The following is a 15,961-nucleotide window of genomic DNA, read 5'->3' as shown; positions in this document are numbered from 1 at the left end:
ACAGACAGGCAGTGAGCAGCCCACCAGTCATGTTCGAGTGTCTCATGGTCACTGTGCCATCTGCAGCTGTTTCCAGATGCTCAGGCTGCTCCAGGACCAGCTCACTAGCTAAGACTGAAGGGTACACATATCTGGTCCCAAACTTCCCCTCCAACGTGAAGTCCATTTTAGATTCAGCCTCTTCCACTCCCTGTCCACAGGAACTGATGTCCAACCCTGCACAGCGGACCAGTGCACACACCTGCAACACAGATATGATACATGTGTCAAGAGTCTCAAAAAGCAGCTTTGAAATATTCAAACTTATTGTCATTCATACCCGCAGGGCCCAGCGACCAAACAGTGTGTGTTTTCCAGCAAATGCTCCAAATGCGTAGATCTCTTCACTGCTGCCCTGTGGAAACCTCCGGTACTGCAGGTGACAACAAAATGTGCCATTACAGACGTTCACTTCACCCTCTGTCTGGTTTAAGAGGACAAACGTAAATGGGTCACCCAGCATGGATGAGATGAAGGTGGCGGAGGAGGGAGGAACTGATGGAGCTGTTTCAGGAGGAGGATCAACACAGCTCTCTTGGTGACAGTTTCCAGAGTCTGTAGGTGTAGATGATGTGGACTGACTACTAACTACCCCCTCCCCTGTGGTTCCACTCCGCCCCATCCACAGTGGGTCTAACACTGGCACCCTGGCCACCAGCAGCCTGCCCTCCACTGGGTCTCCTTTCTGGGCGTGGTAGTAAGTGGCAGAGAAGGGGGTGTAGATGCCACTTCCTCTCATGTTCATTCGGTTGTTACGCAGATTGGCCGCTAGCAGGGTGACATTGGCACCCAAGCTGAATGCCCGCTGGAATTGGACAGAGTCCAGTAGGGGGAGTGCATTCAACCAGGCTGTAGGAAAAACCAGTTGACGCACACCCTAAAAGGAGAGGCCAATGTCAGGACAAGAGAAGACCAAACACAGGAATATAGAGTTGAAAACAGAATTTGAGCAGCTGTTTTTTACCTTCTCCACCAGGGCAATTGTGGGATCATGGAACAGGATGTCAAAGCAGATCATGAGGCCAAATTTTCCAGCAAAAGGTGTCTCAAACGTTATGATCTCAGGTTGAGGCGGTGTGTCGAAGGCTTCCTCAAAGAAGAGGTTGTGTTTATGGTAGCGCGCCACCAGCAGGCCATCTGAGCTGTAATAAAAAAGGTTCTGTGAACAGTTCACACAGACTAGGAAATTATTTATTGGTGTTCTTTCCTGACTTCAGCTACACTATTTCTATTTTAAGGTCTACACTGCACCTGAAAACCACGTTGGTGTTGAACTGCCAGCGTCCATCAGGGGGACAGGAGGAGGAGGGGTCAGTTTTCATGGGGCAGGGCTGCAGGTCAGCCACGTTGGCCACCACATAGAGGTTGTAACGACGGGCCATACAGCTCAACCGCTGGAGAACCTGTAAAATTCACAGACTGATGTATGAGTGAAGGCTCTGAGCAGCATAGTGGTGTCTTCATGTCAGTATATCATGTCAGAATGCCTGTTCAATAACAACTTTAAATCTTGAAATACGATTGTGCACCTCAGTGTTGTTGTATCTGCCCGGCTCTGTGCAGGGGTTCCAGCTCTTTGTTGTATCTGCCCGGCTCTGTGCAGGGGTTCCAGCTCTCCTGCTGGGGGTCAGGGATGGTTTCTAAGTAGCCAGAGATGGATGAACGGCTGAATTCGAAACCCCGAATACCTTCTTCTGGAAACACCAGGATCTGGGCTCCCTGACCAAGGGAAGATGAGAGCAGAGTATAGACATGAGACAAGCTCCATTACTCTACCAGTCTCCAGCCAGAGGTGTTGAATGAGCATCCAACAGGTAGGAGTCCCTGAGGCAAACCCAGAACACGCTGGTAGGATCATATATCTCATCTGGCCTGAGAATGCATTAGGGTCCAACAGGAGGAGCTGGAAAGCATTGCTGGGGATTGGGATGTCCAGAGTACTTTGCTCAGCCTGCTGCCCTGCTCTAAGCCCTAGATAAGCAGATGACAATGTATGGATGGGCCCTTCCTTTTCTGAGGCCTGACCAAGCCTTCCACTGCAGACCAGAGTGTCTGCTGTTCTCTGTCACTGTGGACGATGAACTGAATGACTCAGATTCAGAGACGTACTGAGGACATACCTGCTGATGGACAGAGCCCCACATTAGTGACAGGCTAGCCAGCCACTCAGGAGCCTTAATAGTTCACTGATAAGGAACTTAAGAAAGAACGGACTGAGAACATACAGCCAGTGTGCAGATTTTTTTTTTAGGAAAGCTCCACCAAAAAATAACCCTTGTTGTTAATCAATTTTGTCTCCTTACGATGCATAACTATGGGGTGGAATATAACGTAGAAAATACAGAATTATTAACAAAAACTGTGACATGCTGGGAGTCCCTAATACTGTAACAAGTTCGACTGTCACTCTAACTGAAGTAAGCAATCAACATTTTTTTATTTGGCTGAAAAACTAAATATCTATAACTCTCTCTTCTAACCTGACCATACCTGCTGAGCAGCTCGGGCTGTCTGCTTCTCGTAGATATCCAGGTTTTTCTGCATATGCTGCAGGGCAGCCTGGCGGGACACGGTCACATGAGACTCTGGGTTCAGGATTACGTTGTGCTCATACACAGCAGCAACGTACGAGGAATCCGTGATGGGTTTTGTTTGACCAACGGCCAACATTAAAGAAAAACTGGCAACAACAACCAAAAACATTGCTCCCGTCTTCCCTGACTGGCACTAATGTTATAAACCAGACAGACCAGTAAATGTTAAACAATAGACCAGCTGAGGTAAACAGGGTTGACTTAGCTGATTTGTTTGGTTTAAAGTCAATAAGAAGCTCTACTTGTGAAGTTGTGTCATGTTTACTGTATACATCTAGGTACACATTCATAGCAGTGGTGTCATGTAACAAAGTAATGATACTTTGTAATCTGTATTTTACTTGAGTTTTTATATTTCTGTCAACTGTCACCTTCACTCCACTACATTTCCTAAATAAAATGTAATGTTTACTTTTACTCCAATATATTTCTGTGTAGAGTGTCAAAGTGAACCACCACATCACTGCTGATCGCCACAGAAGATAATGAATATAAAGTGAATCTTCACTGATATTGAACCAGCTGTGTGGCATCGCAGTGTGTGCAGATGAACGGTGTTTGGCTTTGCCCCCCTGATGCTGCCAGCACCCGGAACTCCGCCGCCAGTCCGGCAGGGATCTCCGGGGGAAGTCAAACAACGTTCACCTGCACACACTGCGATGACACACAGCTGGTTGAATATCAGCAAAGTTTCCCTGCTTCCCTTCCCTGGTTCCTGTACAGCAGGATCAGTCTGTTTTTTCACTGTTATCTTACTATATCTTACTATATAATGACGAAAACTCTGTCTGTGTGTGTCTATGTGTGTCTGTTCCACGTTTTTCTCCTCACTGACTTGGTCAATCCATGTGAAATTTGGCGCATTGGTAGAGGGCCAATTGGCCAAAGGGGGGCGCTATAGCAACCGATTGAAATTGCAAACTTTGAATGGGCATATCTCATGCCCCGTATGTTGTAGAGACATGAAACTTTGCACAGAGATGCCTCTCCTCATGAGGAACAAATTTGCCTCAAGAACCCATAACTGGTTCTTGAAAGCCTGAAAATGAAGGAAATCTGAAATGATGATCAGAGTTAATGGAGCACAGCTGTGTAGTTGTTGGACCCTGGTCTGGGAAGGTCCAGTGCTATGTTATGATTGGCCAGTCTGTACATGGGGGCCGGACTTAGTGAAGGGTCAATTGTAGTATGAACTGAAGTGCATGCATGTCATGTCTGAGGTTGTCCAAGCCAAAAGTATGTATAGACTGTATGATATAGCCCTTAAAGGGATGGATCCTCCCTGAGGCTAAATGCATCTTCACAGCCTTGAAACTTAGAAATGAATTTGAAGGCCTTCATGACATTACATCATCCCCATCCTCATGTGAATCCCAGGCAACTACCTAAAGGGTTAGTGAGGTAAGTGAAGCTCATAAAGCTGACGCAGGCAGTCAGGAAGGAATAAAACAGAACTACTGGACTGCCTGGACAGATTGTGTTTTTATTCAGAGTTCTTTCAGCGATCATAGAAGACACTGTCAACCACACACACACTTATATGTGGTTTTATAAATCAGTATTAAAACTGTATTTGACATTGTTCTTCTGACACACCCATCTATTCCAAAGCAGTTCACTCATTGTCCAGGTGATACATTCGTCCGTACAGACAGGCAGTGAGCAGCCCACCAGTCATGTTCGAGTGTCTCATGGTCACTGTGCCATCTGCAGCTGTTTCCAGATGCTCAGGCTGCTCCAGGACCAGCTCACTAGCTAAGACTGAAGGGTACACATATCTGGTCCCAAACTTCCCCTCCAACGTGAAGTCCATTTTAGATTCAGCCTCTTCCACTCCCTGTCCACAGGAACTGATGTCCAACCCTGCACAGCGGACCAGTGCACACACCTGCAACACAGATATGATACATGTGTCAAGAGTCTCAAAAAGCAGCATTAAAATATTCAAAATTATTGTCATTCATACCTGCAGGGCATAGCGTTTGTGTGTTCCAGCAAACAAACCTAATGCATAGAGCTCTTCACTGCCACCATGTGGTAGCCGCTGGTACTGCAGGTGACAACAAAATGTGCCATCACACACGTTCAATTCACCCTCTGTCTCATTTAAGAGGACAAATGTAAATGGATCGTACATCATGGATGAGATGAAGGTGGATGAGGAGGGAGGAACTGATGAGGCAGTTTCAGGAGGAGGAGAATCAAAACAGCTCTCTTGGTGACAGTATCCAGAGACTGTAGGTGTAGATGATGTGGACTGACTACTAACTACCCCCTCCCCTGTGGTCCCACTCCGCCCCACCCACAGTGGGTCTAACACAGGCACCTTGGCCACCAGCAGCTTGCCCTCCTCTGGGTCTCCTTTCTGGGCATGGTAGTAAGTGGCAGAGAAGGGGGTGTAGATGCCACTTCCTGTTATATTCAAGTGGTTGTGACGCAGGTTGGCTGCAAGCAGGGTGACATTGGCACCCAAGCTGAACGCCCACTGGAACTGGACAGAGTCCAGTAGGGGGAGTGCATTCATCCAGGCTGTAGGAAAAACCAGCTGACGCACACCCTAAAAGGAGAGGCCAATGTCGGGAAAAGAGAAGACCAAACACAGGAATGTAGAACTGGGTACAGAATTTTTTACCTTCTCCACCAGGGCAATTGTGGGATCATGGAACAGGATGTCAAAACAGGTCATGAGGCCAAATTTTCCAGCAAAAGGTGTATCAAACATTATGATCTCAGGTTGAGGCGGTGTGTCAAAGGATTCCTCAAAGTAGAGGTTGTGTTTATGGTAGCGCGCCACCAGCAGGCCATCTGAGCTGTAGGAAAAAAGATTCTGTGAACAGTTCACACAGACTAGGAAATTATTTATTGGTGTTCTTGCCTGACTTCAGCTACACTATTTCTATTGGTGTTCTTGCCTGACTTCAGCTACACTATTTCTATTTTAAGGTCTACACTGCACCTGAAAACCACGTTGGTGTTGAACTGCCAGCGTCCATCAGGGGGACAGGAGGAGGAGGAGGGGTCAGTCTTCAGCGGGCAGGGCTGCAGGTCAGGCATGTTGGCCACCACATAGAGGTTGTAACGACGGGCCATACAGCTCAACCGCTGGAGAACCTGTTTAACACAACCACACTCAAATGTGACTGATATTCACAAACTGGTATTGCATGAGTGAAGGCTCTGAGCAGCATAGTGGTGTCTTCATGTCAGTATATCACATGTCAGAGTGCCTGTTCAATAACAACTTTAAATCTAGAAGTGTGATTGTGCACCTCAGTGTTGTTGTTGTATCTTCCCGGCTCTGTGCAGGGGTTCCAGCTCTCCTGCTGGGGGTCAGGAATGGTTTCTAAGTAGCCAGAGATGGATGAACGGCTGTAGTTGAAACCATGAATACCGTCTTCTGGAAACACCAGGATCTGGGCTCCCTGACCAAGGGAAGATGAGGGCAGAGTACAGAGATGAGACAAGCTTAATCATTCCTCCGTCATAAACTGTGATACATTAAATCCACCCATCCCTACTTTGGTTGTGCCACTGATCAAACATAAACAGTTAGTGGTCCCTGGTTATGATCCAAGCTGTAGTAACTTTTAAATATTCTGCAATTTGGAGCAAGTGACAACAGCAGTGACACCTGAGACTTTATTTAAAGGACCACAACAGTGAAAGTTTAAGTCATAAACTAACAACAACCGTGACATGCAGGAAGTTTCTAATCTGTAACAAATTTAACTGTCAGTGTCACCACGGTGAGCAATAAGCAAGATTATTTTTTTGGCTGAAAAACTGAACATCTATAACTCTCTCCTGACCTGACCGTACCTGCTGAGCAGCCCGGGCTGCCTGCTCCTCATAGATATCCAGGTTTTTCTGCATATGCTGCAGGGCAGCGGCGCGGGACAGGGCAACACGAGACTCCGGGTTCAGGATTAAGTTGTGCTCATACACAGCAGCAACATAAGAAGAGTCCACGATGGGTTCTGTTTGACCAACGGGCAACATTAAAGAAAAACTGACAACAACAACCAAAAACATCGCTCCAGTCTCCCCTGACAGACACAAATGTTGTAAACCAGACAGACCTGTTCACACTACCCAATAAAACCTTGATGGTTCTACTTTCGGCTGAGGTAAACAGAGTCGATTTAGCAGATTTTTTTGGTTTTAAGTTAATAAGAATCTCCCCTTGTGAGATAGTGTTGTGTTTACTGTATAATCTGGGTCCACATTCACAGAGGTAGTTTTGTCTTATTTTCAGATACTTTTCAGAAGTTACGCAGGTATAACCGTGGTTCTGTGAGTTCCTGGATGACTGCCAGCGGCTGTAAACAAAATGACATGTCTCATCGTGCTCCACCCATGTCGAGATCTCACATATGTGACGTGTAAGCTATGAATACCATGTGGTAGCATACATTCAGCCTCTGACAGTCTCCTTGCCCCAAGAGGTTCTGACTGGTAGTCATTCAGGAGTTCACAGAACCATAAAACCTTGAGAAAGTGCAAGTTGCTGTCCAGGAAACTGCCACACAGATCTCTGTTAGTGCCATCCCCCTGACTGCCGCCCAGAATGCAGCCACACTTCTGGTACAGTGACTAACTTCAAAACGCTGGAACTTGAAAATGTGGGAATGCAAGAGTCCATTGAAACACCACAATACCCCAGCTTTAGCCAGGGCTGCACACAGTGTCACCCACAGTGGGCAGGATCCCTCCCCCTGCTCAGTGGAGGTCCATGTGCAGCCCAAAATTTGTGATGCTGACTGTGCATGTTCCTCATCAATGCTTCTCACGTGTTGCACCATTGTATTGTAATCGCCATCCCTGGTCCTACTGTCATTCAGCGGTTGCACACTGTATTGTCTCTTTTTGCAGTTTGCTTATTGTTCAGCTAAAAACACCAATCACAGGAGCTCTTCTTGCCATCCTGAGGTCACCATTTTCTTTCCGATGTTTTTTTTTTGGCAGTTGATGAACAACAATTTGGTGCATAACGGCCACCAATTCAGTGAAGTGCAGATTGGGAAATGTGCATGTGTTGAACACATTTGTGGACCTTCAGTTGTAGTACATAGGGAACTGTGTGCACGTCCACCTGACAGGTGCAAGTCTGCAGTTGTCCGAGAACCCTCAAAGTATGTCCAAGTCTTTTAAATCCTTCCTTGGGCTAAACACGCCTTCACAGCCTTGAAACTTTGAGGTGAATTTGAAGTCCTTGATAACATTACATCATCCCCATCCTAATGTGAATCCCGGGCAACTGCCTGAGGGGTAAGCAAGGTAGGTGGAGCCCGCATCAATTATTTAAGCTTCTCTATTTCAGCTCATAAAGCTTCCATCTCCTGGTGAGAGAGGGCGTACTCCTTTGCCTTTTTGCATTCTGGGCTACTGCGATCTACATGTGAGGAAGGAATGACACAGACCGACTGGACTGCCTGGACAGATTGTGTTTTTATTCAGAGTTCTTTGAGCTATCATAGAAAACATTGGCAGCTGTCACTCACACACATAAGTAGTGTATATGACAAAAGACAAATGTGTGACAACTCAACCCGTCTTATTTTGATAAATCAGTTTTTAAAATGTATTTGTCATTTTTCTCCTGCCACACCCATCTATTCCTAAGCAGTTCACTCATTGTCCAGGTGATACATTCGTCCGTACAGACAGGCAGTGAGCAGCCCACCAGTCATGTTCGAGTGTCTCATGGTCACTGTGTCATCTGCAGCTGTTTCCAGATGCTCAGGCTGCTCCAGGACCAGCTCACTAGCTAAGACTGAAGGGTACACATATCTGGTCCCAAACTTCCCCTCCAACGTGAAGTCCATTTTAGATTCAGCCTCTTCCACTTCCTGTCCACAGGAACTGATGTCCAACCCTGCACAGCGGACCAGTGCACACACCTGCAACACAGATATGATACATGTGACAAGAGTCTCAAAAAGCAGCTTTGAAATATTCAAACTTATTGTCATTCATACCTGCAGGGCGTAGCGTCCGTTGACAGTGTGTGTTCCAGCAAATGCTCCTAATGCGTAGAGCTCTTCACTGCCACCCTGTGGAAACCTCCGGTACTGCAGGTGACAACAAAATGTGCCATTACACACATTCACTTCACCCTCTGTCTGGTTTAAGAGGACAAATGTGAATGGGTCGTACATCATGGATGAGATGAAGGTAGTGGATGAGGGAGGAACTGATGGAGCAGTTTCAGGAGGAGGAGAATTAAAACAGCTCTCTTGGTAACAGTATCCAGAGTCTTTAAGTGTAGATGATGTGGACTGACTACTAACTACACCCTCCCCTGTGGTTCCACTCCGCCCCACCCACATTGGGTCTAACACTGGCACCTTGGCCACCAGCAGCCTGCCCTCCTCTGGGTCTCCTTTCTGGGCGTGGTAGTAAGTGGCAGAGAAGGGGGTGTAGATGCCACTTCCTGTCATGATCAGTCGGTCGCTACGGATGTTGGCTGCTAGTAAGGTGACATTAGCACCCAAGCTGAACGCCCGCTGGAACTGGATTGTGTCCAATAGGGGGAGCTGGTTCATCCAGGCTGTGGGGTAGATCAGCTGACGCACACCCTAAAGGAGAGGCCAATGTCAGGAAAAGAGGAGACTAAACACAGGAATGTAGAACTGGGTAGAGAATTTGAGCGGCTGTTTTTTACCTTCTCCACTAGGACAATTGTGGGATCATGGAACAGGATGTCAAAGCAGATCATGAGGCCAAACCTTCCAGCAAAAGGTGTCTCAAACGTTATGATCTCAGGTTGAGGCGGTGTGTCAAAGGCCTTCTCAAAGTAGAGGTTGTATTTATGGTAGCGCGCCACCAGCAGGCCATCTGAGCTGTAAGAAAAAAGAGTTTACTTGGAAATGATGTATAGGTGCACCTGCTGGATTTCAGTTACACTATTTCTAATTTAAGGTCTGCACTGCACCTGAAAACCACGTTGGTGTTGAACTGCCAGCGTCCATCAGGGGGACAGGAGGAGGAGGGGTCAGTCTTCAGGGGGCAGGGCTGCAGGTCGGCCATGTTGGCCACCACATAGAGGTTGTAACGATGGGCCATACAGCTCAACCGCTGGAGAACCTGTAGAATTCACAGACTGGTGTTGCATGAGTGAAGGCTCTGAGCAGCATAGTGGTGTCTTCATGTCAGTGTATCACATGTCAGAGTGCCTGTTCAGTAACAACTTTAAGTCTAGAAGTGTGATTGTGCACCTCAGTGTTGTTGTATCTGCCCGGCTCTGTGCAGGGGTTCCAGCTCTCCTGCTGGGGGTCAGGAATGGTTTCTAAGTAGCCAGAGATGGACGAACGGCTGTAGTTGAAACCATGAATACCGTCTTCTGGAAACACCAGGATCTGGGCTCCCTGATTGAGGGAAGATGAGGACAGAGTACAGAGATGAGACAATCTTCATTACTCTACTGTAGTCATGAAGTGTGTGACATTAAATGTGCTTCTTTATGTGAGAACAAAGAGAAAAACAAGCACTCCTGGTTACCAAGTTAACTTGGGAACACTGATTCGTTTGCAGTAATATATGCCCACCCTCATAAGCACCCTGCCATCACATTTATAATATCCTGACTGGGCTTTTTTTAGTGACTTGTGTCAAAAATCAAATAGTTCTTGAATCTTAAATTCAGTGGTCTCTGGTTATGATCTGAGTGTGGGCAAGTGTTAAATATTGTGCACAGCATAGCAAGTAACAACAGCAGAGACGTCCATAGGCTTATTTTATTTATTTAACATTTATTTATCCAGGTTTGCTTCGCTGAGATTAAGAATCTCTTTTTCAAGAGGGACCTGGCCAAGAAGGCAGCAAAAGTTACAGACACACATTAAATCATTACAGATGCACACAGTTACAATATTTTACAGGCAAGTGTACTGTATAAAATATATAAACAATATAAAAAAACAACAACAAATGATGTGTGCTAGGCATGAAGAGAGGCAGTTGCATATTTCAACACCTGCTCTACCTTTAACTATTGTTTAAAAAACACTTAAAGAGATGAGCTCCTGTAATTTCAAGTCCTTCTGGAGCTCATTCCACGCCATAGGGGCTGCGAACTGAAACGCCTTTTTACCAAACTCAGTAGCTACGAGTGTTTTTTACATTCAGTAAAAACAACTTTTGTGAGCGTAGACAGTAACTTGTGTTTGTCTGCTGGACAATGTATGTACATAAATAGCTTGGAAGCTGTTTCAATATTGCTTTATAAATAAAAACAAACCAGTGACTCAGCCTGCGTAAAGTAAGGGATGGCCATCCCACTTTCTGATAAAGAATACAGTGGTGAGTTAGCGATTTGCAGTTTGTCACAAACCTCAGGGCACCATGATATACAGAGTCCAGCAGATGCAACGAAGCCACAGATGCATGCATGTACAGAATGTCTCCATAATCCACCATAGGAAGAAAAGTGGCAGAAACAAGTCGTTTTCTCACCTCAAAAGAAAAACATGATTTATTGCGAAAATAAAAGCCTAATTTAAGTCTGAGCTTTTTTTTTTTTTTTTACCAGGGACTCAATATGAAAATCAAAGTTAAGATTATAGAATGATACTCGTTCTATGGATTTGTCCTGCATTGTGGTAATCTGAGGTAAAGATTGGGGCTCTTTCTTTGACCTGGTAAATACCATCAGCTTGGTCTTGTCTGCATTCAAGACAAGTTTTAGCTGACACAGCTGCACTTGTAAACTAGTAAAAGCACTTTGAAGTTTTTCAAAAGCCTTTTCTAATGTTGATGCACAAGAGTACATTATTGTGTCATCTGCATAAATGCGAAATTTAGCATTTTCTACACCTTTACCAATGTTATTTATATAAATAGCAAAGAGGAGAGGTCCAAGAATTGAGCCCTGTGGCACCCCCTTGTGGATACTCAGCTTATCAGATGTCATACCCTCAATTTGCATACATTGTGTTCTATCTGAGAGGTAGTTACTGAACCAACCCACTGCCATGTCAGACAAACCTATGTTGACTAATCTTTGTTTCATAATGTCATGGTCAACTGTGTCAAAGGCCTTCGACAGGTCAATAAAGAGGGACACACAATGCTGTTTATCATCCAGAGCACTGATGACATCATTAAGAACTTTCATTGCTGCTGTTTTGGTGCCATGTTGTTATTTCAGAGGAGATGCAGGAGACATGCAGCATTCAGGCGTTTGAGGTAACTTGTATGTGCCAGAGCTGTTCTCCTTTCATTCTCGTGTGTGTGACAAATAGTTTTGCTGGTTGAACACTTTTCACGACATGACTCACATCGTCACTTTGTCTCGATGATTTGTTTCTTGTTGTATATTGTCCTTGTGAAGCACTTTGTGACCTATGTCTGCAAAAAGCACTATATAAATAAATTTTACTTACATGTCTCCCTCAATATTTAGAATGAGCAATTCCCCCCCTGCCCATTAAAGACATAAAAGTAGTGGAGGTCTTTTACTGTGACAAAATTAAATACATTTGCACCATAAATTGATGCATTAATGCTCAAAATATTCTAGCAGAGGCCCAAATCCCCCTGTTTCATATGGGCCCCCTCCAATGTGGAAACCAAACCTACGACCTTGGTGACATCTGAGACTTTACATAAAGGGTCCAAGGACCAAAAAATAGAGAGTTAACAGTTAACAATCATGTTAAGTTTTACTGGTTCAGCCAAAAATATCGTCAAGAAAATCTGTAACATGCAGGACAAAGTTTGGCTTTGAGTCTTCGTCCTTTAAAGCCAACTGAAGTTCATTATGAAAGCTTTTTTACCCCTTACCTTTAAGCATATAATTCTGAGGAATACTGATAATGACTTAACAGAGGAGAGTTATTTATGAAATTAGCAATAACCACAATTGTTTCTTTGTCTAATAAACATTTATAACTCTCACCTAACCTGACCATACCTGCTGAGCAGCCCGGGCTGCCTGCTCCTCGTAGACATCCAGATTTTTCTGCATATGCTGCAGGGCTGCGGAGCGGGACAGGGGGACATGGGGCTCCGGGTTCAGGATTAAGTTGTGCTCATACACAGCAGCAACATACGAGGAGTCCACAACGGGCTCTGATTGACCAATAGCCGAAGTAAAAAAGAGACTGACAAAAACGACAATGAACAAAAACATTGTTTCTTCCCTGAGAGACAGGAACCGATGTTTCCCATATGGACTAGTTACACCATAACAGAGGTCAGAAGTCCTACTCCTGACTCAGCAACCCCTCCTGCGATTTATAGTTGTGTTTAATTCACTAATCTGGATCTACATGATCGTAGTTTTTGCAGTAGGTCTATAGGGTACATTTCCAAATACTTGTGTACACGCCCTGAACGACTAACAGAAGACAGCTTATTCACAGAACTAGCGGCAACCGTGCAGCGAGACATAAACAAACTTTTATTTTGAAAGGACAACACAGGAAACAATGCTGAATACCCCGGAAGTAGTTCACAAGTCTGACCTTTCTACAGCCCGGCATGAGCAGAACCTGAGACAAACTTTTGGTTGTAACTTCCTTCCTCATGTGGACTAATTGTTTAAACACATGAGGACGTATTTGAGAAGCGGGCTCTTATTTATTTTCATGTTTGTCTGACGTCTTGGTGCGTTTTTAACCAGGAAGTACATTGGCATTAGCATTAGCATTAGCACACACGCTGTGGTACAATGTCAACAGTCCCAGGAGGAACAGGCACCCCCGTGTCAAAACCCGACCAGATGTTTAGGAGCTGCTGGAGCTGTCGGCTCATCTCCGGCGGAGGTTTGGTCCTGTCCGGAGCGTATGTGTTCAGTGCAGCCCGGAGAGTGATGCGACAAGGTGGAACTACCTCTATTGGGACAGTGGCACAGCTTGTATTTGCTGCCAGTAAGACCTCTCTGCACTTGTAGGTGTAACATCACTTGTGAATGTCTTTTGAAATAATAAATACACACCTGTGTTTTATCTTTAAGGTCTGGCTTCATGGGGGGTTGTCGTCATCGCAGACCCAGTAGGAAGAGCGCAGAGGAAGACGTGAAGGCTGTTTGGGGAAGTCACGACAGCACGAATGAACATTTGATGGCTCAAACATGGACTGCAAGGGTGTGCAGATATTTATGGACAATAGGACACAAGGTTAAAGAAGCTGCTCTTGAGTCTAGAAAAGAGATGCTGTCTTTGCACTATAGTTGGCACGTTGGCATTGTTTGGATGGACCAAGCATCCTGCAATATTGGAAATGAATTAAAAATGGAAGATTATATATTTAATCAAAAAGGTGACTGTCATGCATAAAAACACATTTTCAAAAATACTAATTCCCTAGATTGCAAGTTTATTTATATGTACAAGCAAAATCTTACTTTAGGTACCATCATCAGGACAACATGAGTGTTTGACCACAGCAGCATTGTTACATAACACTCCATTTATTAGGTATGTAAGGTAATTTAAACACCAGCAGGGAAAGTGATCCCCTCGCCTATAAGAACACACACTCATCACTCACTTGTCTGTCCTGCTCAGGGCTTCAAATTGAGCTGGGTTGGCTCCAAGGTTGGAAATCAACTTCTCTGTCCACCTCCCACTGTTGCTGGCGGATTCCTACATCACCCAGACACTCAATTATTTTTTTTGGCTGGTGAGTGAAGCAAATGAAGCAGTCATTTGCATGTTTTATCAGCATTTGGCTCGTGGCTGGTGCTGATTTCCAACCCTGGCTGGCTTTGCTCCACAAAGAGAGATCCATCAGCGGAAGAAAAGAGATTTGAGACTTTAAAAAAAAAAATAGGACAGTGCAGTGGGACAACACTAAGGCTACAATTTCCTAGTTGTTTTGCCTGATATGAATATAAACTAGGGCTGCAACTAACGATTATTTTCATTGTCGACTAATCTGTCGATTATTTCTTCGATTAGTCGACTAATCATTTTATCGAAAAATGTGTTAAAATGTTGAAAAATGTAGGTCTGTCTCTCCCAAACCCCAAAATTATGTCATCTAATGTCTTGTTTCGTACTCAAGCCAAAGAGTTGTAGTTCACCGTCATGGGAGAGCGTGTAAAGTAGAGACGCACCAATCCAGCTTTTTCAGTTTTGATACCGATCTCGATGCTGTGGCTTTGAGTATCAGCCGATACCTGATACCAATCCGATACTATGGTTGACCTAAAAAGCTATATACCTTTACATGTAGAACAGAAAAGACTAGAGGCATCAGGCATTGATGACTACACAGCTCTTTCTTAAGATAAAATGAAACAAGATGAAACAGATTAATGCAATGATGAACTATTTATTTTCAACAAAAATAAACAATTGTGCAACAGTAGTTGAAATAGTGTGAAATACCTCCACACAGCAGATTCTCTCCTTCGCTCCATGACGTATGACGTAGCTCGCATCGCAATAGATTTAAAGGGAAAGGATTGCCTCAGGTGTAGGTTACATTTTCCGATACCCGATCCATCTATTTTGATATCGGGGCCGATATTCGATCCAGATATCGGATCGGTGCATTCCTAGTGTAAAGCTGCCAATATTTGAATGTAAGAAGCTGCAATAAGAGTATTTTGGGGTACTTTTACAGTACTTTTCTATCAAAAATGACTCAAAATGATTAGTCAACTACTAAAATAGTCACCAATTATTTTAGTAGTCGATTAGTCATCTATTAGTCTACTAATCATTGCAGCCCTAATATAAACACCCTCAAATTAAAGCCAACAGTCAGGACTTTCAACAAGGGTTGTACCAATTATGGCTTCTATTGCGGTTTTTGAATGAAACGTCAAATGTGTAATAAAATTGTATGACATCATTACCTAAAACCATCTTCATTTTTTAACCTGTTGCTTAATTTGTTTGGATAAACCCCCCCCCCCCCTTCTGTCAAACTACTACACTCTACTTTCAGAGCATTTAAAACATGCACATTGGCACCAACTGAACACCCTGGGCTGCCCATGTGAATTGCACCATCTCAAAAATGCAGTGCAGTTTAAAAGTAGTGGGGCCTAGGATCATGAGACACAATAAATCATACTGTCGACGCATGCTAGCACCCTGTTGCGTCAGCAGCCACAGAAAGTGAATTTGCCGTTTTGATAATACATTTAAGGTTATCCACAGAAAATTACGGTAACAATTTCACTGCACAAATTCCATGACATTTCCAAGCCTGGAAAACAAGATTTTGAAATCCCATGATTGTGGGAATCCTGTCATAGTGGTGTTGCCTAATCTTATCTGCAACTGTGCCTAAATACTGGATTTAAATGAACAGAGGAGAATGAAAATACACAGGGAAAAAGCTGTGCAGTTTCCAATTTTGAATGCCACCAT

The 15,961-nt window shown here is 44.4% G+C and overlaps 3 protein-coding genes across 7 annotated transcripts; all 3 read right to left on the bottom strand.

Moving 5' to 3' along the window:
• Window positions 1–193: 193 nt before the first annotated feature.
• LOC126384027 (biotinidase-like) lies at window positions 194–13,022 on the bottom strand. 5 transcript variants are annotated; one of them, XM_050034853.1, is made up of 7 exons: window positions 12,547–13,017; window positions 9,851–10,000; window positions 9,568–9,719; window positions 9,298–9,475; window positions 8,790–9,211; window positions 8,612–8,704; window positions 194–241 (listed from the first exon to the last, which is right to left on the bottom strand). In XM_050034853.1, the coding sequence occupies exons 1-6, from the start codon at window positions 12,763–12,765 to the stop codon at window positions 8,659–8,661; spliced, it is 1,167 nt and encodes a 388-aa protein (XP_049890810.1). In that variant the 5' UTR covers window positions 12,766–13,017; the 3' UTR covers window positions 194–241; window positions 8,612–8,658. The 5 variants fall into 5 exon arrangements, with proteins under 5 accessions (XP_049890810.1, XP_049890809.1, XP_049890807.1 ...); XM_050034852.1 differs by lacking the exon at window positions 194–241 and adding an exon at window positions 4,471–4,521; XM_050034850.1 differs by lacking the exon at window positions 194–241 and adding an exon at window positions 8,064–8,533 and having other exon boundaries at window positions 8,981–9,211; window positions 12,547–13,019.
• LOC126384230 (biotinidase-like) lies at window positions 1,570–2,846 on the bottom strand. The gene is made up of 2 exons (XM_050035192.1): window positions 2,530–2,846; window positions 1,570–1,758 (listed from the first exon to the last, which is right to left on the bottom strand). The coding sequence occupies exons 1-2, from the start codon at window positions 2,740–2,742 to the stop codon at window positions 1,570–1,572; spliced, it is 402 nt and encodes a 133-aa protein (XP_049891149.1). The 5' UTR covers window positions 2,743–2,846.
• On the bottom strand, window positions 4,123–6,680 carry LOC126384033 (biotinidase-like). The gene is made up of 6 exons (XM_050034860.1): window positions 6,453–6,680; window positions 5,903–6,055; window positions 5,590–5,744; window positions 5,266–5,443; window positions 4,600–5,190; window positions 4,123–4,521 (listed from the first exon to the last, which is right to left on the bottom strand). The coding sequence occupies exons 1-6, from the start codon at window positions 6,663–6,665 to the stop codon at window positions 4,249–4,251; spliced, it is 1,563 nt and encodes a 520-aa protein (XP_049890817.1). The 5' UTR covers window positions 6,666–6,680; the 3' UTR covers window positions 4,123–4,248.
• Window positions 13,023–15,961: the final 2,939 nt, after the last annotated feature.

Source organism: Epinephelus moara, chromosome 22 (genome assembly GCF_006386435.1).
Source record: "Epinephelus moara isolate mb chromosome 22, YSFRI_EMoa_1.0, whole genome shotgun sequence".
NCBI lineage: Eukaryota > Metazoa > Chordata > Actinopteri > Perciformes > Serranidae > Epinephelus > Epinephelus moara.
Note: the sequence above shows the minus strand (reverse complement) of the source record. Positions and strands in the feature narration are given on the sequence as shown.